The sequence below is a fragment of the Protopterus annectens genome, chromosome 2.part2 (assembly GCF_019279795.1).
Source record: "Protopterus annectens isolate FY-2018-M chromosome 2.part2, PAN1.0, whole genome shotgun sequence".
NCBI lineage: Eukaryota > Metazoa > Chordata > Ceratodontiformes > Protopteridae > Protopterus > Protopterus annectens.
In genome coordinates, this window is record NC_056730.1 from 747,959,841 (window position 1) to 747,983,907 (window position 24,067).

The following is a 24,067-nucleotide window of genomic DNA, read 5'->3' on the forward strand; positions in this document are numbered from 1 at the left end:
CATAAAATACCTTTTTCATTTGTTTCTCTGCCTTTTTTCATAGGTATACGATTTGTCACCACCACCCTTCCACAACTGCTGCACCAGTTATCGCCTGAACCTAAAAGAATTTAATCCAGACTCAGACCCTTCAACTTCCGTAACCACCTGCAAACTTACTAAACTTACTGCTGTATGTTTTTGGATTTTCTGTATAATCCTTACTATTTTTGCTACCTCTAATTGGCTTTTTCCTTTTCATCAGCAGGCCACACTAGTTACCCATTACAGTTCCCCATCTTTCTTTACATATACACACTCTCCAGCTTCTTATTTTTCCTGCTGTGTTATTTTTTTTTCCTAATTTAGTTCTTCTGTTAGAATTATTTCTGTAGCCTTAACCATATTCCACCCCACTTTAATTCCAATAATGCTAGTTTCTTTTTTCCACTTTTATTTTAACCATAACATTCTTTTTCTTCTGCTTGTGATCTCCCTGATCTGAATAATTTGTGCTTAATATTAGTATACTACCCAATACCTATTTAAAACTTTGCACACTTGTACTACTATAAAAGGACATCCTCAATTCCTTACTGATTGTTTCTTTTCCAGTTTGACCTCTGTCACCTGTCTCTCCCTATCATAGATGACAAGCAGGTGGGATATTTTGTGTAGATGCTTTAATACATAGAAACACATCAGAATGGATAGTAGCATCATAAAGTATGAATGAACTAGTTAACAGACAGACCATCTCAACAGCCAACTACAAAATGGCAGCCAAGCTAGCACATGCTCAGTATTTATACACCTACAGGAAAAAGATGAGACGTACCACCAAGGCTGTCTTGAGACAAACACGTTACATTAAAAAACAAATTCTTTAATGTAAACAGTAATAATCCAAGTAGCATAAAACAAAGTTCTAGGGTGGATAAGCGCTTTTGGTAAAAACCTTCTTCAGATCCTCACTCATTAACCAGTGTATTTCCTTAAAAAGAGGACAGATAGCCAATCAGCAGAAATCCAAGAAGAAGCTGGACCAGTAAGCTGATCATACTGAACCAACCGTTTAGCATATCAAAATGACCAATAGGAGACTGTCAGAAACAATTTCTTCCATTCAGAGGCATACCAGTCTCAAAGCCATTCATAATACCAGTTTCTAATTACAGAAGACGAAGGACCAATCAGCAGAATTTCAGGAACAAGCTGGACCAATAAACTAGTCATACTAAACCATCCTATTAGCATATCAAAAAGACGAATAGGAGACTATCAGAATGTTTCTTCCAATCAGAAGCATGCCAGTCTCAAAAATCATTCATAATAGCAATTTCTAATCACAGAAAAAGAAAGACCAATCATGTTGAATCAGGAAGCTTATTTACCAATGCCTACAGCACCTGGTATTTTCAGGCGGTCTCCCATCCAAGTACTAACCAGGGCCGACCCTGCTTAGCTTCCAAGATTGGGAGTCAGAAGAAAGGAACAACCAATTAATCTTAGTCAGAAAGCTTATTTTCTAATGGAAGCTAAACCATGACTAAACATAGTCATAGGAGGAAAGCAACAATCAAAATGCAAACTCAAAGTTGAACACCCAAAGAAGGCAAGGGAAACCAAAGGGTGGAATACGGGGACTCCTAAGAAAGGCAAGACAACAGAGTACATAGCTCGTATTTACTAAAGACAATTAGCATTCTTTGGAGTCCCTGTAACTAAGTCAGCATGGGCACTGTATTCTGCCCTTTGGTTCCCCTTGCCTTCTTTGGGTGTTCGACTTTCATTTTGTGTTTTGATGATGTTTAGTTATGGTTTAATTTCCATGGAAGATGAGCTTTCTGACTTGAATTCACTTGAAAAAAATCTGTTTGCGCTCAAATTACTTTTTATTTTATTTTTTATTTTATTTTACCACCCATTTTTCACTTATTTCCCTGTCTGGTGACATTCACTGTAACCCAGGCCCATCCTCTACCCCTGGTCCTTCCCAAACCCCAGTGAACTTATCCCAAAGCAAAATCTGAAATTTATTACCCTTAATTTTCACAGCATTTATAACAAAATATCTGACTTTCATGCCTGGATGGCACTATATATTATATATTTATTTGCTGCCACTGAAGCCTGTCTAAAACATAACATGAAAGATATTGAGGTGCTTCCTCTGGGGTATAACTTAATCAGACTAAATAGACTACACAAAAAAGCTGGTGGAATTGCATTATTTTACAGCACTTACTTCATAGTTACAAACTGCTCAGGTCCTAGCCCCAGATTTGATAATGCTGAGCTACTCATTATCATGCTAAAAATGAATGACTCGAAAAACTTATCTATAGTTGTCATTTACATTCCCTCAGCACAGAACATCCCCGTACTTGAAAACATTCTATCTTGAATTACAGAAAATATCTCTTATGAAACGATTATTATTGGTGATGTTAACATAAATTGGCTAACTCTTACATAAGTCTCTCCCACTGCCTCAATAAACCTCTTCAGTTTCTCACAACTTATACTGCCCCCTACAAGATATGATAAATATGACAAAGAATGATCCATATTTATTTGGATCCTAGTATCTGACCCAAACAGGTTTATACAAACAGATACCTTTCTCAACACACTAAGGGACCCTGTACCCTCCTTCTCCATCAGCATATCTAAGCATTCTCCCAAAATGCATTTATACAAATCAGTCCAGAACCTAATAAAATTTAATCTAGAGTCCTTTCAACATATACTGAAATGCACAAACTGGACTATCCTAAAAAACTCGTCCTCTTGATGAAGATGGAAATCACTTTAATACTACATTTTTAAGCATTCTCAACAGATTAGCTCCTACTCGTATAAAAAAAATCAAAATCAATCATTCCTCGTAACTGTCAGGTGCCACCATGCAATTAATATCCTAAGAAATAAAGCATGGAATGAATGGCTAAAAAGTAAAATACAGAATAATTTGTAGTATTGTAAGCAACTCCAAAATAAAGTCAAATAGCTCACCATTTCCAATAAAAAGCAATTCTGTGCATTTCAGCAATCTAATAACTCTCATGACCCAAGCATATTCTGATCATCAGTCAATTCACTTCTTCAACCTGGCACAAAACCAAATCCTAGCCCTTACCCAGATAAATACCCTTTCGAAATTGCCACCCACTTTAACTTTCACTTCATTGACAGTATTTCTAACCTACTGTCACACAATATTCACCCTTCACCTTCTGTAAACAATTCCTCTGCCTACAACACTTCTTTGCCAAGTACAATTAGTACTAATGCTACTCACTGCCATACTGCTACTACTCCTACCTTTACTCATCACCCAATCTCTACCAACTTTATAAAAAAATCTTCTTCTAAAATTCCAGCCAAGTTCTAATTCTGCAGACAGTCTTCCTACACAATATTTCAGGCTTGCTGCTGAGTCTATAGCCTACCCAGTTAGTATTCTCATAAACAAATCAATCACAGAATCATATGTCCCAGGCATTTGTAAAAAATTCTTCATTATCCCACTACATAAAGGGGGTAATTTTATAGATCTGTCTAACTATTGCCCTATTGCTATATTATCACCTCTATCTAAAATTCTTGAAAATGTATCCATACACAACTCATCAGTTGTCTTCTCCACAACAAACTACTGTTCCCAACTCAGCATGGTTTCACACCACACCACAGCACTTCAACCACTCTTGTTATCCTTCATTGACACCATAAACTATGCTACAGATTCTGCTCATCTTGTATCTGCACTATTTTTAGATCTCTCTAAAGCATTTGGTGCAGTTTCTCACACTAAGCTCTTATACCAACATTCCATACTTGGTCTCACATCCCCCTCACTGACATGGTTTAAAAGTTATCTGCCTGATAGACAACAGTCAGTAGAGTGGCAAAGCTCCCTTTCTTCCTTCCTTCCATATATTACTGGGGTACCCCAAGGCTCCATCCTTGGGCCCCTACTTTTCAACGTCTTCATAAACAGCCTTCAGTTCTCCTCCTGCCAAGCCACTCTAATCCAGTATGCTGATGACTTGACTATTTTCTTCTCATCAAATAACAGTGCACCTGCAACAAGTTACCCAAGAAGCTTTTTCATCTATTTAACCCTGGTTAAACAACACCCATCTATTACTCAATCCCAACAAAGCAAAACGTTTACATTTTTTTCCCTGAAGGGCAAACAAGAAGTAAATCAAATTTTAAAAATTAGTCCACAAATAACACTCTTAATTGAAGCAGTTTCACACACCAAGCTGCTAGGTGTAATTATCAATAAAAACCTAAAATTTGACTTTTATATCCAAAATAACATAAAAAACCCACCAGAAACTAGGTATGCTCTACAGGTATTTGCATTTTCTTTATCAGTCTACTAGAAGCATACTTTCAAACACCTACTTATTACCTTCCCTTTTGCATGGTGCTAATATACTTACTAATCTCCAGACCTCTTTCTTATCAAAACTTGAAGACCTGCTATAACAAAATAGCAAAATTTGCCACAAACTCCGCCTTTTCTACTCACCATTGCATTTCACTTCAGTTATTACAATGGCTCGAGCTACCACAATGCCTTAATTTTTTACAGCTCTTAACTGCCCAAAAAATTATCTCTAAGCACTCTGCCTGCCCTGCTTTATCTTCTGTTCTCTCTAGCTATCTCCCCAGTAGGTCTTGAAGATCCAAAGACAAACAACTTCTATCAGTACACAAGCCCAGGAAAAATGCTGGAAAGTGCTTTTACTCTTACTCCATTGCCAAAGTTTGGAATAATCTTCCCACAAATATCAGAGCAAACACAAACTTTTTTTCTTTTAGATGTGCTTTAAAAGAATTCTTAAAGTATGGATCTATTCTTGATGTAATCCCACTTAATATTATACCCCTTCACTTTACCCTTTTTCCTCTTCACTATACCTTCTTCATTCTACTCCCAGCTTTTTCTTATTATATCTCACTATTTTATGTTATTAATAAACTGTATTGTTTTACTGTTCTTTCCTTCAAATAATGAATTTTGTTATAATATTTCCTTTGTTTTTATCTTATTAATCAACCGACATTTCTTTTTTTTTCACCTGAACTAATGTTTATTTCATTATTATACCTTGTCTTACCATGTGTATGTGTGGTGTTACTAATTTGTGTATTTTCAGAGCTTTTCTCCCCAGGCCTCTGCTGAAACTGGGTTCCTTGGACTGCAGTCAGACTTTCCCGTAAACAAATGTGAAATAAGTAAGTAAATAACTAATTAAAATAAATAGTAGTTGATGTGTTTGTCTTGGTCTCATTGTTTTGTTTTTTTTTTGTCTACATATTGCGTTAATAAAAAGTATTTTGGGGAAAAAGAAAGCAATGACAGTTGGGTGTAGTGAGGGAGGTAGAGAGAGTAACTCCTGTACTGCTGCCAATTTTACAGTCCTAAATCTTTCTTTGGCTATTTCTCCTCCCTGACAGGAAAGGGCTACTTCTTCTTCAAATGGTGTAATACATTCTTGAAGAATTTATGTATTTACTTATCTTTCTAGCTATCAGTGTTGTGTCTGTCTTTCTAGCCTTAAATCTCCATTTTTTTTTACTTCTTTAGTTGGTTTATTTTTTTATTTTAATTTCATTTGTTAACCACGTAAATAAACTGGTTCAAGAATTCTCTTCAGCTATGACCCAGGCTGTACTGGCAAAGACAACTTAAAAATAAGTAGAAGACACAATAAAGTAGTATTAATATTGATACAGTGATGTGATCTAATATTATTTGAAACAGAGACATAGAAAAAGTGAACTTGTTTAATCATTAGACAGTACCATAAAATAATTTAATTTATCAGAGTATATGTACAAAGCATTGTAGTTTGTACATCTGACCTTTCTAAGAAGTGTTACACATTTATCATATGTAAGTTTATGAGCAACATAAATCTGACATACTAATATATGATTCACAATCATATTTCAGTAGATGTGAACAACATATGTGTACATACTTACATAAAGCAGATGTCTTGACCATTGTTAAGTATTTCATATTGTCTAGAATTATTTGCATTAAGTCTGAGCAATGATAGTGAATAGCGGCAATCTCATAGCTGTAACAAATCACATTGCTGCAGCAAAGTACTCTTGATCTACTTTGCTCGCTCTGTAATGGATATGTTATGTCCTGACTTTGTATTTAACAAGCATACACAGTACTTTTTAAACATAGTTGTGTTTATACACAATATCTGTGCAGATGTGCTCAAAAATTAAAAGTTTAGTTGGATATGGCATCCTGTCTCCTTTCCCCTGCCCACATTGTTAATACACTACCCAGAAATTATACTAGAACATATACCTATATGTTTCCTTAAAGCGTACTTTTGCTTTTAAAAACAGTAGAATAAATGTGTTGCATTTGTTGAGAACATTTTCAGTTTTTTATGTAATTTATTTTGCAATAACTTTTACAGGATTAAAAATCTTTTTATGCAGAAATACACAGTGTTTTGATATGATGTTATAAAGCAGTATATATTTATGTTGTAATAACTTTATATGTGTTGCCTCTAAGACACAGACATCTGATAGCTATGCCTTTATTTTAAATGGAATGTTTTCAGTAACGTTACATTTGGTCAGTGTGTGTTGGCCATTGTTATCTTAATATGACCTTACATACAAATGGGCTTATGTCAGTAATGATTTGGGAGTCCCTTAAAAAATTAGAAATTGCTTGACATAGTAGTATGAAATGCAAGGAAATTATAGCGTCTGAAATGTGTGGCTATCAGTCTACATTTATCAAAACTGTGTTTTACCTTACCTGTGAAAAATGCCAGGAAACAATCACTTTTTGCCCCAATGTATTGTATTACTTAGGCAAACAGCCTAGATCACTAAGGCTCATTTTCAGCCACAGCTTTGTTACACGGATATAGTAATACACCAACAACAGGTCATAGTAAAGAGGTAATATATAGCTGTTAGGACAAAAGTTCAAGTAAACCTTTGTACATAAGTTGTCGTTTTAAGGCTTTTAAGTGGTAAGCGTATAAGCATAAGAATAAACTTATCTAAAGGTTGTGGGCTGGAGAATGTATTAAAATTGAAAACTCCAAGAGTGAGCTTGTTGCATGTAAAGTGTTATCTGTTAAGGTAAGTAATTTTTTTTTTTTTAATTTTTTGCCCAACTTCAGGGAGTGAGTTGTCGCATTTGAAGTGTTATCTGTAACGTTATTCATTAACTTTTTACTTTTAAATGAGAGTGCTCTTTTTCCTGTCAGTTTAAAAGTTGTTTAAAGTAATTGAAGATCATTTATTCTGTTGATAAATTGTGTGTATTTTCATTTTTTGGGCTGGCAAAGTGTTTTTAAAGTGTATTTTACTGTATTTCTATGTGAAAAAGTTACTTTTAAAGACTTCAGTTGTACTGGCTTTTGCTGCATGTTTTTCCAAGGAAAGAGGCAGCATTTTCTGCTTGACCATGGATCAAACTCTTGGTCATAGGTACATAGGTTCATAGGTTAGTACTAGGCTAACTTCCTTTGTGGGACATTTAAGCCTAGCCATTTACCCCATCTGAGAATCAAATCCTGGACATTGTGTTTGTAAGGTAAACACCTTAACAATTATGGCGGTCCCACTGTCAATCCTTCTTCCAGCCACAAAAAGAAAAAGTTAAGCAAACAGCCTGTGCCACTGTAATAGGCTATCAGTTTGCCTCAGCCGCAGGTGGGTGACTGCTCTGGACAAGGCTGTTTTTTTTCAGACCAGTCATCTTTTACCCGGGATCCCTCTGATGCAGCACTTAAAGCCACTATTGATCAATGGTTAGCCACATCCTCTGTGGCTCTAGGAGTCCCATCAGTGGACAAGAGAGAACCATTCTTGTTAGTCCTAGGAGAAAGAACAGGGAATGCTTCCTGTTTGTGAGAATGTTGTACCCATCCCTGGGGATGTTGCTATCACCATTAATAACACTGTTGGCCCCCTTTTCCTTCAAACAGAAACATTAAACTAAGCATATATCCGCTCCTCAAATTTCCTTAGGTAGGAGTAGTTTATTGGACCTGGCTCAGGGTTTTATTCAAGCCACCTATTCTTTTTATAAACTAGTTTCTGGTAAAAGAAAGGGGGATACCTCTTTTCCTGAAAAGATTCAAGATTCTGAATTTGGACAGGAAGATGAAGGGACAGATGCAGGGTTTTCTCCTTAGATTTTGGATTTGGACTGAGAGGAGAGCTCAGTCTGTCAGAAAATACTGAAAACTTTTAAAGAAGGAATTTCTAGAACCTTCAACCATTCCTCTAGTTCTGTCAGCTTTAGATGGTGTTTGTTACGCAGTTTCCTGATAGTCAACCAGCTGCCCCTCAAAAGGGCAGATAGGATGTGTAAAATTCCTTATTTTTTAAGTTTTTATACACTTTTTCCAAAATTGACACTAGCAATTGCTTTAGTTAACCATACTGCTGGTAAACATAGTGTTCCAATCCTACTCATTCTGATATGGATGGGAAGATTATTGATAATATGAAAAAAATGTATGCTTCTGAAATTTAGATTTTCAGAATTTTGACTTGTCAGGCTTATATGTTGAAATTTATTCTGATTAATTATGAAAGTAGGAGGAATATTTTGTCTGCAGTTTCTTTTTGTGGGAAAATCTGCTTTAAGTAATTTAGTTGCTTCTATTATACAAGTCACTACTCATTGTTTTTAGTATATGTGTGACTCAGTTAATACTACTTCCAGAGCTATGTCCACTGGTACTGTTTTGAGGAGATTTGCTAGGCTGCATTCTCAGAACCTCCCAGATAAAGATAAAACAAGATTTTAATTTCTCCTTTGTAGAAATATGTAGTTTTTGTCTCCCCTGCTGCAGAGATGTTCAAAAAGTGTGATGAAAGGAGTAAGTTGATAATCTCTCCCCTTTTCCAAAATTTGAAGGGATTCTCTAATTCCTCATACAGTTTTGACAAAAAATAAAATAAACAATCTCATCAAAATTCAGGTAACCAAATGTTTAAGAAGAAATGGCAAATAAGTTCCAAAGAGAATTCTGGAACCTCCCAAAACCAAGGACAGTCCAGCAAGTCAGACTGACGGTTTAATGGACTGTCTCCCCCAACAAACACACACACACACACACACACACACACACACACACACACACACACACACACACACACACACACACACAAACACACTGGCAGCCCCATTTTCCTTCCAGAATGTCTGAATCTCCACTTTTCTCTGTGGCAATAAATAGTTTCAAACAAATGGGGTTTGCAGATCATTCATCAAGCTTACAGATGACAGTGGGAGGATATTCCTCCTTTTGTGGAGGTCACCCCTCATCCACCAACAAGACTCCTTTATTTCAACCTATTTTTCATCACATACTGCTCTAGGGTGTGATGCAACCAGTCCATTCTTCCCAGTTGGAGAAAGTTTTTTTTTTTTTTTTTGCAAGGATATTTTTAGAGTCAATGAAAGAAAATGCTTGGAGACTAGTTCCTTCCTAAACATGTTTCATTCTCATTCATATTTCCTGGTAACACTAGATTTAAAAGATGTTTATCATCACATCCCTATTCATACAGACTTTAGGTGTTTCTTAAGGTTTTGTGTGTCTGGATCATAATATCAGTTCTCTTCCTTACCTTTTGGGCTATCCACTGCACCAAGAAAGTTCACAGAGTCTTGTCTCCGGTTATAGCTCATAGCAGGCTACAGGGTATTCATATTTTCCACATTTAGAAGACTTTATCTCTGCAGAGTCTTTTTTCAAGGTGTCACTTGGCTGAGAAATCTGTTACACAAGTTGGGGTTGCAATTTCAAAAGTCTTGTTTGACTCCATCACACAAGATTGTGTTCCTGGGGTGTCTGCTAGATACTTCATTTCAAACACATTTCATCCATAGGAAAAAAAAAGATCTTTATCTAGATCTATTTCTAAAGTTTTCCACTCAGACTTTGAACACTTCGAGAGAATAACTCAGAATTTTGGGACTTGTAGTAGCTATAATTCTTATGAACCCTCTGGCAAGACTCCACATGATAATGGTACAATGGTATCAGAAATGTCTTCTGTTCCAGCACCAGCATCATTTGTCGTTTCACTTCCCAGTGCTGGAGTTTGTTGTGAGAAAAGTCACTTTGTGGAGATGGCAAATATCCTTAAATCCTGGTCTCCCCTTTTCCCCCCATTCTAAAGCAGTCAGTCACCACAAATTCTTCAGATATTGCTTGATGAGTAGTTTCATGAAGGATAAAAGTGAAAGGTGTGTGGGACACCAAGGACAGATGAGAGTACATAAATATAAAAGAGATGCTTGCCCTGATCAAGACGCTCAACTCTCTAAATCACCTTTGGTCCCCAGGACCTATTCATGTTGTTATAGACAATACCACAGTCATGTGGTACATCAAAAAGCCAGGGGGAACCAGGTTATACCCCCTTCGCAGATTAGCTATCTTAGTTTGGGATTTAGCTTCACAACACAATCTCAATCTGTAGGCATCCTACATTCCATCAGAGCAAAATTGTGTTGCAGGACATCTGAATTGGACAAGGACAGACCCTTATGAATGGAAACTGGATTGGGTGTATTCCAAGATTTGATTCATCTGTGAGAACCACTAGAAGCAGATCTATTGCCTCCTCTCTGAACAGTCAGCTGGCAAGACTCTGCTCCAGGGCTGCATGTAAGAAGGCCTAGAAGACAGATGCCTTTTCTTTTCCTTGGACAGGAATTTTTATGTAGGCTTTTCCACCCTATCCACTGATATACAAGGTACTTCTGATGATTCAGAAGGAATCCCCAAGATCATTAGGGTGAATTCCTTCTGGCCCAGGCAACCGTAGTTCTCCTTTCTTTTGGAAATGGCTACGGGCAATTGCCACAAACTTCCTCACACAAGAACAGGGGTGTTTGATACACCCTGACCCCAATCAACTTCATTTGACTGCTTATATGATAGGGCCTTAATTCCCTTTAAGCACCGGTTTACAGTGGACGTGCAGCAGGTACTAATGCAGACAAGAAAGCCTCCTACTCATGCATTAGTAAATGAAAAAGTTTTTTTTAGCTATTGCCGCCACCATAATCAGCACCCATTCAATACTAGTTGTTCTCTGGTTACACAATATTTTGTGAGTTGCTCTCTTATGGCTTCTGTTACTCCACCATCAAGGTTCATTTACCATCCATTTCAGCAACTCATCTTTAAATGCATTCTCATGTCAAAATGTTTTTGAAAGGGGTTTTGCATGAGAGGCCTCCAAGAAAAACAGTGGGCCCTCCCTTAGGATCTTAATTATGGCTGACTTGAGGTTCTTAACATGGCAGACAGTTTTACTAATTGCTCTGACCTCTGCAAGAAGGGTATCTGCAGACTTTTATGGTGAGTCAACTCAAACTCATTTTTCACAGAGACAGGGTTTCTTTGAGGACTAATCCTCCTTTTATGTCTAAGGTGGTATCCTAGTTTACTTTAAGCCATGTAAACTAGTATACCACTATAAGAGGTAAGAGATAAGTATGGTTTCCAAAACCTAGCCAATAAAAAACTGCAATAGATTCTAAGTCTCTTGTTACTAAATGTCATTATTATTTCTCATTTTTACAATCTGTGGAGCTTTTCTTCCCAGGCCTCTGCTGAAAAAGGACCTGTGTCCTGTCAGAATTTCCCGGTAAACAAATGTAAATAAAATAAATAAATAATAAAATAAGTAAACACCAAATGATGAGCCATTAAGAAGCTTCCTTGATCCACATTTATTTGGATGAGGATTTTCATCAATTAACATACTTTATCAGATCAATAATTAAAACACATTAGCAGAAGCTCTTAATTAAGTAGTTGAACAAGGGGTGTTGGGAGTACTAGTTGGTTTCATTGGGTGACATTTTAAAGAGGCCGGTCAGATTGGTCTCTGTGGTTAGTTTGGGATTAAATGGTATTAATGCCTGTTGTGCATACCAGACTGTTTCGGTGGGAGCCCTTTGGATGCTGATTTCTTCTTCAATGATTTACCATTGCCCCTTTGTTTTATCTGTTATACAAGGTTGAAACACATTAATACAGTGGATGTTAAATAACTTTTATGAACTGGAACATGCCAAAATAAGTAGAAGATGGAGCCAGGATCTTCTAAGTCCCTGAGGGTTGAAGTCCTGTCTGAAGGTACCAGAATTTTTTTGTGAGGGCCTCCTATGTTGGGTTCAGTTCCTTTAATTCATCCCCAGAGTCCTGGTTACTAAAAATAGGATGGCCCTCATGAATAGAGTCTGTTAATCATAAATAATAGTGAGTGACCCTAAATCACCTGCTTTTACTGGGTTTATGGCTCAGATCTTTTGAGTGGCAGCCATAGTGTAAAAGACTCTGTGACTCTAGAAATCTAATCTGCTTGAGATGAAGAAAACCTAGACAACAAGAGAGACAGGATTCTGCGTATCCTGGATGTGCATAGTCAGCTCAGGTACTATCGTGATGAACTAAGCCCTTTAGAAAAGCTGATCAGCTATTTATTTCTTATCAAGGGTCAAAAAAAGGAACACCTTGTGTATAAACAGACAATTCTCAGGGGGTTGTTCTTGACTTTGTATATTTTTTTGTTTTTCTCACCATGGCAAACCTGTTCCAGGTAGCAGCAAGGCATATTCCACTATAGCCTTGTCTTCTTTGATGGCATACTGGAAAGGGGTAGACTCTAGAAATATTGTAGAGGCAGCTACATGGTTTATAGTTTCATAGTTGAACGTTAGGCTAACTGCTCTGAAGGGCTATTTTAAGCCTTGCCATTGACTGGAGGACAGAATTAAACCCTGTATCTTGTGTATATGAGGTGATAACTTTAACCATTATGCCAAACCCACCCTCCTGTGGGTTATCTGTACATATTTTTACAAAGCATTACAAGCAAGATTAATTTTCTAGATCTAGGTCAAGCTTTGCTAGAACCACCCTCCAGCGGCTCCTGCATCAAATATACTTCCTCAGTTTGGATAGGCTTTGGTAATCAACCTATATAGTCTAAGGGCTACTGCAGCAGTGGGAATGAAGAAGATAGTACAGTTGTGCAAATTGCATTTACCCATAAAAGTAGATGTTCGAATTCCTTGCTGTTGTGGCCACATCCACCCTTTATCCTGGTACTCTTGTATATAGTTGTAGTTGGGATATAAAGTATGACTTTGTTTATTTCTTCTTTGTATGTTTTATTGTTATTATTGGTTGTTTTTTTTTCAGTGGTGCTAGGCTCTTCTCTCATTTATAGGCAAAAAAGTCCAGAAGAAAGCTTCACTTTGACTGCTGATTTCTCTTTTTTGGATTTGCCAATCAGCAGTCAGAGTGGCATTGTCGGGGGAGGGGCAGAGCTTTCTGAAGATGGCAAGTTGTATTGTAGACAGGAAACAACCCATATAACTTAAGTGGTACTGCAGCCATAAGGAATTTGAACATTCACTGTTATGAGTAAGTATAAATTACACAACTGTACTTTCTTTGCATAGTCTTGGTTTGTTTCTCCATCAGAGTTGTAGTGTTATGTTATATATGTATACTACATTTTCTTTTTTCAGATTTGTTGTCAAGAATAGATCTGGATGAACTAATGAAGAAAGATGAGCCTGCGCTTGATTTTCCTCTTACACTTGAAGGATTTGGGTATTCTTTTAATGAGAGTAAGTGACTACTTAAGTTATTGTACTTTCTAAAATGTGTTTCGTTGTGTGCTTAAGCTTTGATAGGATGTGTGGTTTAAGCTTCCAGTAACTTATATGGGCAGCTTTAGTCATTTTTATTTGAAGCAATGCTTTGTAAAATGTATCCTTTATTCTAATCCAAAAATGACATATGCTTTGTGAAATGTATCCTTTATTCCAATCCAGAAATTGCATGTTATTATAGAAAAGATTTTAACTAGTTCTATTTAAAGTATGCGCGTGATAAAGATGATATAATTTTGTGCTCACATGTTTTAGTTTTAACTCTTATAATACTGTACAAAATTTTTGCCATACACAGAAGATTGTGGCATGACTGCAACTGCTACTTGAAGTTACTTAATAAGCTAATACTATGGAGATGCAAAAATTTTTCACCAGAACCCTGTCAGTCAGTGATCTTAGCTTCCATTACCGCATTTGTACTTCAGAAATTACTGTCTGAAAACTCTGTATTGGAAACCATTCAGCTGATCACAGATCAACTTGCTGAATACTTTTCTTGGCTGAAGGGAATGCATGCTGAAATTATAGTATGCCATGTTTTGGTCATAGGAAAGAGGAGAAAAGGAAGGCAGTGTTCTGTAGCAATTGGTTATCCTTTCAAATTGTATAACTTGTCCTCAGGTGCCATAACCTCAGGGTTGTTAACATAAAGTTAGGAGTCTGGGTGATAAATGGCCTTGCCTTTCACTGGTTTGAGGGAGTTTTCATTTTACTGATTTTTGGTGAAAGTTAATATATAAATTGAGATTCTGAGAGTTAAAGTACTATAAAGTATAGTCAAACCCTATAGATTTTAAGCAACTGCAGGTAGCTTATGATGAAAAATTTGGTTTCAGAATATTAAGACTTTGCCCAGTGGATTGGCAATAGCATGTTTTTAGTGTTAAAAATGACGCTGATTTTGAGTGATACCATTTTAAAGTCATGAGAAGTACTGTTCATCTTATCCTGGAATGATTCTCCTTCAGAGCATGTTTAAGATATTACACAGTGGAGACTCTAGTTTACCTGGGTCTTTTTGTTTTATTTTTTTATTTATTTGTTTTTGCATATATGGTTTTTCTTTGACTTTTTATTTGTTTTGGTTTTTATTTTGGAAATTTTTAAGTCACCACCCAATGTTACAGACATCAAACATTTTATAAGCTACATATTTTCAGAGAATGTCCAAATTATCCACTTACGCTGTACAGATAAGCCCAGAAAAAGGGTGAGACATGTCATGCTGTGTTTGAAGCTAATGGTACAACTCAACAAATCTACAATACAAACGCTCTTAAATGGTTAACCAGACCACCACTGCTATATTTATTGAATCAGTAACAAGGAGCTATATAATCCTTATGTGTATGATACAAACACTTTACTGCAAATAATCCTTATTCAATAAAGACTTGCAAAATAAATATATAAATAAATAAGTAAAAAATCAAAAAGCATTTAGAAGACAAGGAGCTGAAAAACTTCTATGTTCATAAACAGCTTGGAGTTAACATAATGGCTAAAGTGTTCACCTCACAGATTTAAAGTACAGGGTTTGATTCTCAGCTTTGAGAAATTGGCTAGGCGTAAAATGGTTCACAACAGCTGCTAGTGTAGTACTTATCTATAAAGCCATTCAGTGGAATTCCTTCAAAAACATTTAAAGTATTACATAATGGAGATACTGGTTTGCTCAAGTCTTTTTTGTGCCTATGTAGATTTTCTGCATGACTATTTTCCTTGCTTTTATGTTTTTTATTTGGGAAATTTTGCTGCCACCTTGATGTTTTCAGATAATAAACCAATGTGTCCACTTATGTAGTGATGAGCCTATAAAAAAGGATGAAACATGTCATGCCTGCAGCTATTGAAACTTGGCATTATTGTTCTGAATGTATCAATAAAGACTTACTGAAAAATGTCAGGGAGTATTCAGAATTCATGGAACTGAAACACTTGTATGTCCTTATTTCCCATTTGCCATCTTCAAAGCAGGTGTAATGTGTTATACAGTGGTGAATCTAGTTTGCCTGGGTCTTTGATTTTTTTTGTGCTGGTGTGTTTTCTCTGTCAGACCTTTATGCTTGTTTAACTTAACTACTACTGAGTGATTCATTGAATACTTTGTCTTACATAGTCAAAGCCCTTTAGATAGAGTGAAATGGATAGCAGCCCATTGCGAAGCAGCCACAGGTAGCTGTAAATTCGTTTTTAATATTTTGGGAGGATCTTTTGGTACATCAGCCATATCATAATGCTTTTAGCATTATTGCTTAGAAATAACACCTTTATAGTGCTGTCATTTACCTTCTGACCTTAAACATTTGTGGAATTCATTATATTTTATAATGTTTACAATTTGCTAAATTACTTAAAAGTTGCAAAAGCTGAGTAGCTGCTGATTAAGTGAATTATGTTATGCTCTGTATATTTAAATGTATTATGTCAGCATTTGTTAGCATCAACTGCAGACTTTTTTGACTGTTTTATCTTAACTATATTAATTGCTGACATTCTATAGTTGTTGATGCATACACTAATTCATAGGAGGCCACACTTGAGTTGCCAGTAGTGAATAAGGATTATTTTCAGTAAAGTATTTATAAATATGCATAAGGATTGTATAGCTCCTTGTTACTGATACAATAAATGTAGCAGTGGTGGTCTGGTTAACCATTTAAGAATATATGTATTGTAGGTTTGTTGAAATGCAGTACTTTGCATATGAATTGTATATTTAAAATCTCCTGTATTTACTAGTTCTGATTTCCACTGAGCCAAGAAGCCAAATTTTGTTGGATTAATCTGCAGTAGTGTAGGGCAGCTTTTGAAGATTATAAAGCGACTTATCTTCAGTTCATCAGACTCGCAGAGTGAAGAAGAATCAAATGCTTTGATGTAAGTAAGAGACTAGAGCAGCTGCATCAAAGAACATGTCTTATTTGATTTTACGTTGTGAATGCTGATTCTTTCTCGGGTGCCTTTTCTTGAGTTATTTAAACAACATCAAAGGTCACAGTTAAAAACAGATAAGGTTCTGACTCTAAAAAGAGATAACATTTTTAAAATAGCTTAACCATTTTGAATTTAAAAATGTAATGTAGAGGTTTTCTTGATAGATTTAGTAGTGTAATATGGATCCTGATGATTGAATTTTAAAAGTGCATATATTCCTGTAGACAGTGATGGTTGTAGTCACTGAATGCATGTTTTGATTTGCCAGGTCTGTTGCATAGTGGGGGTAAACCCATGACTATGACTCAGGTAATCGAGTTTGATAGTCACTCTGTAACCTGTTGGTGCTGGTAGGGATGGAAGAGGAATAACAAAGCATTGCTGGGTGTGAGGGTCTGGAGACTTGCTGGGAGCAGGGCTATTTTGCAAGCTTCAGTGGTTGTAAAGGGCAGTGATAACAGAGCAGTTGCTCTGGAGAGAGAGCAGATAAAGAGTAATAAATCTCCATGTAGGTGGGTGAATTTCTGTGTTGGTTCCATTGCATGCCTCCCTGGGTGGCATAAGCTTAGCACTTCCGAGGGAGGTAGAGCCTAAACAAGAAAAAAAACTGTGAGCTGCAGTATGACAGCTAATTAACAGGCCCCATCCCACTCAAAAGTGTGTGGTAGCCTCTTTTTTTATAAGGCTCTCCCTGAAGAGAAACTACTTCCTAGTGAGGGGTTAGACTGGGTGCCACTGTAGTCTGGGAACCTTTGAGAGTAGGCATACAGAGATGCCCAAAGTCAAAGGTACACAAGTAGAGCAAAATAAGTAAATATGTATGTTTGATTAAAAAGTTGTTACTTTGTTCTGGCAGTGGGCATTTTATCAGTACAAAAACAGACTCAAAATCTTTAGTTTCTTGGGAGTTGTAATGATCATAAAGTAAGATTAAAAACTGTATGATATTAAAGCATTTTAGTTTCTGTCAAATTAAATCAATTCACAATTTAAGTAAGTTTGAACTAGTAATGTTATCTTGGAACAGCCCACTGTCAGTCACTCAAAATTAATTATTAATCATTCTAACTATGTACCGTAATGCCAAGACAAGTTTATTTTGAACTGTGTGAAACTAAGTTCTATTAGTGTGTTGCAAATATAGGAATTTCTAAATACAAAGCTAGATGTGTCTCCTCTAAATCTCTGCATCAGATTGAGATAATAATTATAACTGGCACAGAAGGAGACGCAAACAACTTAAAGTAGGTGCCTTGAGACTCATTGAGAAACATTGGTTTTAAAAACAGTGTTTGCAGTTCGAGAAAACAATTTTAACTTGCCAACAGGAACTGCTGTTTGATTGTTTTATATCTACCCAATCGTAAAAGGGCTTCAGTGATGGAAAAATTAAAAATAGATTTTACGTTTTGGCCATAAAATGAATTAGTGATGACTGAATGTTTCCTGTCAGCATATTAAATGTAGTAGTGTTTATGTACGAGGAGATAACTTGCTGCTGATGTTAAGAACTTGATGTTTGGGGCATATTTCATTGAATGAAGTTGCAAAATAACTGATAATCTAGAACTTGTATTGTGTGATATTACCATGCTCCCTTTTAATTTTCTTTTCAAAATGCTATTTTACCTCCCCACCTACCAACCGTCAGCCTTTCCTCTGGTGAGTTACCCTCATTCCATTCACTGTTAGTGCCAGTGTGGTCACTAACTGAGGTGAGGGCCAACGATAGGACCTGTCTTTAAGGCAGACATGCAAGTTGCTTAACAATCAGCCTCCTTTGCAGCTTGTTGTCACCAACTAGCTTGCTAGCCTCATGTTACAAGCTGCCCTGATTGATAGCCTGAAGACCCACTCGAAAGGTGCAATACCACCATCAAACCTACCCTGTAGCCTTAAGGTTCACCAAATGGCTCTTTAATACCCACTACAATCACTGGTGATTCCCCAACTTGTCTGTGGGCCCACAAGGAAGCCCTCACCAATGTGGACAGCTGAAGTTTGTATTGTAAGCCTTAAACCCTTCCCTAGGTGGTGGAATGTGCAGTCCATATCATCATGGGTGCCACTTTGTATTCCCTGGGGCGTACATGCTCTCATGCACCCTAGATGAAAACTGTTATCTACTGGCAGCTTGAGGAGCGAGAACCCACACCCAAGTCACATTTGTCTGTGCTCTTCCTCCTCTGAGGTAAAGCAATAACCTGCTACTCCTCCCATTAGACAAACCCATCTTCTAGTGCCAGCTGCATGAGATGCTTGAACACTCTTGAGTTACCTGAATTGTAGGTTTTTCACTGTTCACCAGTTGAGCTCATTCCCTTTTAAATTTAACATACTCCAGAAGAAAAATAATGTAGTTATCAATATTATTTATCTGACTGTAGACATTTAACTCTAGTTACTGCCAAAGTACATAATAAAGTGAGGGACATGATGTAAAAGAAAGTTACATTTTTACTGATGCTCAATATTAGATCACTGTTGCAGTAGCCTAAGCTGTTAGGATTATATCCTGCTAACGATATGTCCAAGCAGCCAGCTTATCAAAGCTAAAGGGTGCCTTCCATGCACTGTAGCAGAGCTCCATATAAAAAGCAGTTGGTGTGGGAATAGCTTCAGAACTTTCTTGCTGCAGAAGTGTGCTACTTCTTTAGGCTTTGTGGAGCTGACAGTTGGCTAGTGGTCCCTCAAGGCTAGGCAGATAAGCCCCTTTTTAAAGAAAGCCTTCTGTTATTTTTATTTTCATGAGGTTTGGATGTTTGGAATATTTTTGCAGGCATCGTAATATTTATTGACACCAGGCTTAATTTTAAGCTCTGTGTTTTTAAAGTATAGTCAAGGAATCAACTTGTCCTGTTCTGGCAAGGCCAAATAAAACCCAAAACATGCTTGTCTACAGCTAGTAAGGTTTGGCTTTATTGGCCTGAATGTATTAATAAAGATTTGATAAATAATAAGTAAAAAGTCATGGGTAATCGAAAGCCATGTAGCTGAAACACTGGTATGCGCTCAAGAGGTCACTTGCCTATATCCCATGGCCCTTCACTGCAGAAGGTTTAAAGTTTTGCACAGTGAAGATTCTAGCTTAGCTGGATCTTTCTTGGAATTTTTGCTGAATGTTTCTGATGAAAACAAGTCTTTCTTTCTGTGAAACTAATGTTACTTATGCTAGGAAACTTATTTTGTTGAGACTGTCATTGTGTACCACGGGAATCTGATTTTTCTCTTCCATCTACTACTTAATGAATGGGTCTTCGGATCCAATCTCGGATTTGTCTTTGGCAACTGAAGACTTTGGACCTTAGCACAGGCTTCTCCCCTTATCCATAACCCCCCCCCCCCCGCAAAACCCAGCATTACTCCAGATCTTGTTTACTGCTTGTTAGAGACAGATGCAGATCTCCTTGTTCAGGCGTGGGTAAAATCTTGTTAGAGAATTTTTCATTGTTGACTTTTTCCTCTATCACTTTCTTTGATCACTCAGTTATGAATATTTAAATACCCTATCTCCCCTGTTATAGTTGTTTTATATAGGTGTTTATAAGGATTTTTATTTCCCCTCATACTTCTTTGCACCTCAGCACCATCTTTCCTGTCTAACTTAATAAAAAAAAAAGAAACTTTATATTCTAGTCTGCTTTTGGATAGTGGTACTGTCTTATTGTCTGTTTCTCCCTTTTTAGTGAGATTCTCACTTATGGCTGAGAAGCCTTTGGGTTTTAAAAAAATGTATGGCCTGTGGCCACAAGATCCTCACTTTGAACACACACTCAAAATGTGTATACTGCCTCAGGGCTGCACACTTGGATGAATAGTGTTCCATATATACAGCCTGTGCTAGCTGGGTAGTAGTGGAGAGGAAAAATAAACTTATTCTTAAGGGACTTCTCCTTGCCCCTGTGGGAGAATTGTCCAAATCTTAGCATGCTGATACTGGATCTTACCCTTCTACTAAAAATTCTGTGGGCAGATCTAATGGGGAAAAAGTCACTGGGTATAAGGAGAAGACTAAGGAATTGAGAAAGCATTCTCCAGATTTGTTTTCATCCTCTCTTGTTTCCTCAGCTCCGGCTCCTAGATCTTCCCATATCTTTGGATCTGGCACTTTTCTTTGAGTCAATTCTGAATGGATCCAAGACTCCTCTCCCAGAGCCACATTTTTCACTGAAACCAGTTTCTCCTCATTTCCGATCACCCTTTCTTCAGGAGAGGGTTTGCCATTGGTCATTGAGACCCTCTTTCCACTGCTTCCACCCTGCAGTCATTTTGATAAACCAGGAGCCTTTCTGAAGTAGATATGAACTTCATGATGAAATTGTTATGGACCCAGATTCAGCTGGAGGTCCTTCCAGCTTCATCTGTACCCAAGAGTTATGTATCTTCCCCTCATCCTGTAGTAGCTCCTACCTGGGTCCATTTGTCAGACTCAGGAGTTATGAATCCGAGCACATCCCAGAACTTGTCCACACCACAACCGAAGATCTGGCTAACTTCTACTCCAGCTTCATCTTGACCCATATGGCTCCAATATCAATGGAGTGAGAAGGATCCTGGAGCCAGACCTTTGGCGTTGCATCTAGGGGAACAAGCTTACAGGTCCCAGCTAAGCTACATCTTGGGTAGTTCCCCTCCTGATGAGGTAGTGGAGCTCATCTCTAAGTGGGCTTGGAAGGGGCTGGACATGGCTGAACTAATTTCTGTAAATCAGACAAGTACTTGGGCTCCCCAAAAGATTGCCAACATTAGAGCAAGGGGGCAAGACGTGAATTCCACTGTAGTGGTGGTGGCCAACAAGTAAAAGCTTTCAAAGGAGAGCTCTTCTGTCCACCCCCCCCCCCAACAGGGAGTTAAGGGTGCTGAACAAATTTGGCAAGTGGATTTATGCTTCAGCTACCTTCACTGTGAGGGTGCTGAATTACATGGTACAGATCAGAAGATTTCAGAGGGATTTGACCAAGGAAATCTCCAAGTCCCTCTCTGGTTCTATATCTGTAGAAGACAGGAAAACCTTGGACTTTCAGTTAGCCACCCTACAGTCACTATCCAGTCTCAATGAATCTTGTTTCTAATGCTACTGAATGTGCTTTGAGAGCTGCAGGCATGGACATTACCATTAGTAGACATGCCTGTTTGTGCCTCTGTTACTTTGAGGAACACTTCAGGATGTCCTTTATTAATTCCCTGTTAGATGGCTCAATACTCTTTGGGCCTAAAGTGAAAGAAATCGTGAGCAAAAATTAGCAAGCTGGAAAGACCTTTTCTGCAGTTGGAAAACAGTTCTGTACCTCTCAGAGGTCAATCTCTAGGAACCAGAAAGGGGGGTAAGAAACTATGGCTCTGGAAATCCCAAGGTTATCTCCTAAAACTTATGGAGACAGACCTTCCTGAGGCAGGAGGGGGGGTCTAATAATGGATGTCGCCCACGAGGCACAGAGTTGGACCACAAAACCAAGGTTTCAGAGGTCCCTTCACTAAGAGGCTTTACCGGCACTCTGGAAGGATTGTCTGACCATTGTTCTGTGGGTGCAGTTGGTGGTGCCTATCCCAGTACCTCAAAGCCTGGATGTACAAACAACAAGCGAGTGCAGAGGATAATAACCAGAGGCTATTGCATCCCTTTTTGTCCCTTCCTCAAACTCAAAGAAGTTGCCAAACATTCCACCATCTCAAAGATTGCCAGCATTCAAAGAATTACAAAAACTGCTAAAGAAGTGAGTAATCCAAGAGGTCCCATTACATCAGTTAGTGCCCATAACTTACTCTGATTCATTTTAGTGCCAAAAAGACCAGGAACCTCAGGCCAATTATGGACCTCAATCACCTCAACCAACATGCCAAGCAGTCAGAAGTTCGGGATGATCACAGTTCAGTCCATTCTCCCACTATTGAGAGTGAGTGATTGGATGTGTTCCATATACCTACAGGATGTGGTGTATTATGATATCAAGATGGACAGGGGATCCAAAAAATTTCTTTACTTCTGGCTGGGATCCGGTCACTTCCATTTCAGAGCCCTGTCCTTTGGCCTCACCAAAGTTTCCCAAGTGTTCTCCAGATGAATGGTAGAGGTAGCTGCATTCCTCAGGCTGCAAGTGTTCCACTTGTTCCCGTATTCGGATGACTGGCTCATTTCCACCCCTTCCAGGAATCTAGTTATCCAAGCAAGAGACTCCTTGCTCCAAGTTTGTTCAATATTTGACATCTCAGTAAACCAGGACAAGTCTAAATTCCATCTTGTACAAGTACTAGACTTCATAGGAGCACATTTGGACACAGTTCAGCAAACAGCGATCCTTTCAGAGAGCAGGTTGCCTGCACTTTATAGTCATGCTCCAGTCATTCTTTCATCTCAGAAACCAATGGCAAGAATGATTCTTCATCTTCTGGGTTCAATGGCTTTGTCCATCGTTTTGGTCCCCTCACTCCAGATGCCATATGAGTACTTCAGTAAACCCTGGAAGTGGAGTGGTCCATCAGGTGCCAACCTGTGTCTTTCCAAATATTTCTGATGAACATTTGCAGGACTCACATCTGCTGGTGGCTTGAATCCCCTACGGTACTGTAAGGTTGCCCATTTGATTTTTCCCCAGCCCAGGGACACTGTGACCATGGATGCTTCCTAGACAGGGTGGGGGTGGGAGTACTACAGGGGTAAGAAAGTCCAAGGCACATGTTCCCTCTCCAAGTCCAATCTCCATATCAAAATTCTAGACATGAGGATAGTTCTCCTAGCATTGCAGGTTTTCCAGGACTCCCTTCGTCAAGGTCAGATGTCTCTCCAGGCCGACAACATGTTGGCACTTGGTAGTCTGGTACATCAGTAAGCAAGGCGGAGCCCACTTTTATCTGTTATGCTGAGAAGCCATGAGGGTTTGTCAATGGATAATATCTTCCAATTGCTTTCTTCTAGCAACACATGTTTCGGGGAGGTCCAATGAACTAGTGGACTGTTTAAACAGATCCATCATCTTGCCTCTCGAGTGGGCCTTCACTCAAAAGGTGGCAGAACAGATCTTCCACCAATGGGGTCATCCATGCTGCAGTCTTTTTGTTTCTACCCACAACACCAAATGCAGTAGGTTCTTCTCCCTGATCCCCCTGGAGGGGGAGTTGCCCAGGGACATTCTTATCCACATCTGGCCCTCCTGTTTCCTTTATGCCTTCCCCCAACTCTTCTCATCACAAAATGTATTCAGAGAAGAAGGTCACTGTGATTTTCATTGTCTCCTCTTGGCCTGTACAAGTTTGGTAACAGTGTCTCTGGCCTCATCTGAAACATTGTCAATGCGGGGTCCCAGCCCAGATCTAATTTCCCACCCATCCTGCCTGCCTCTTCTGGGCATTCAGGCCCTAAAAAAATTGCTTCCAATGATGGCTAGTCAATCCAGACATTTTTCCCAAGTG

General features: G+C 38.1%; 1 protein-coding gene across 1 annotated transcript in view; it reads left to right on the forward strand.

The window, feature by feature from the left end:
• Positions 1 to 24,067, forward strand: part of FAM172A (family with sequence similarity 172 member A) — a 2,873,056-nt gene that overhangs the window by 296,466 nt on the left and 2,552,523 nt on the right. Inside the window, exon 3 of the mRNA XM_044064137.1 lies at positions 13,574 to 13,675. Within this exon, the coding sequence (XP_043920072.1) occupies positions 13,574 to 13,675 (102 nt within the window). The remainder of the gene's footprint in view (positions 1 to 13,573; positions 13,676 to 24,067) is intronic.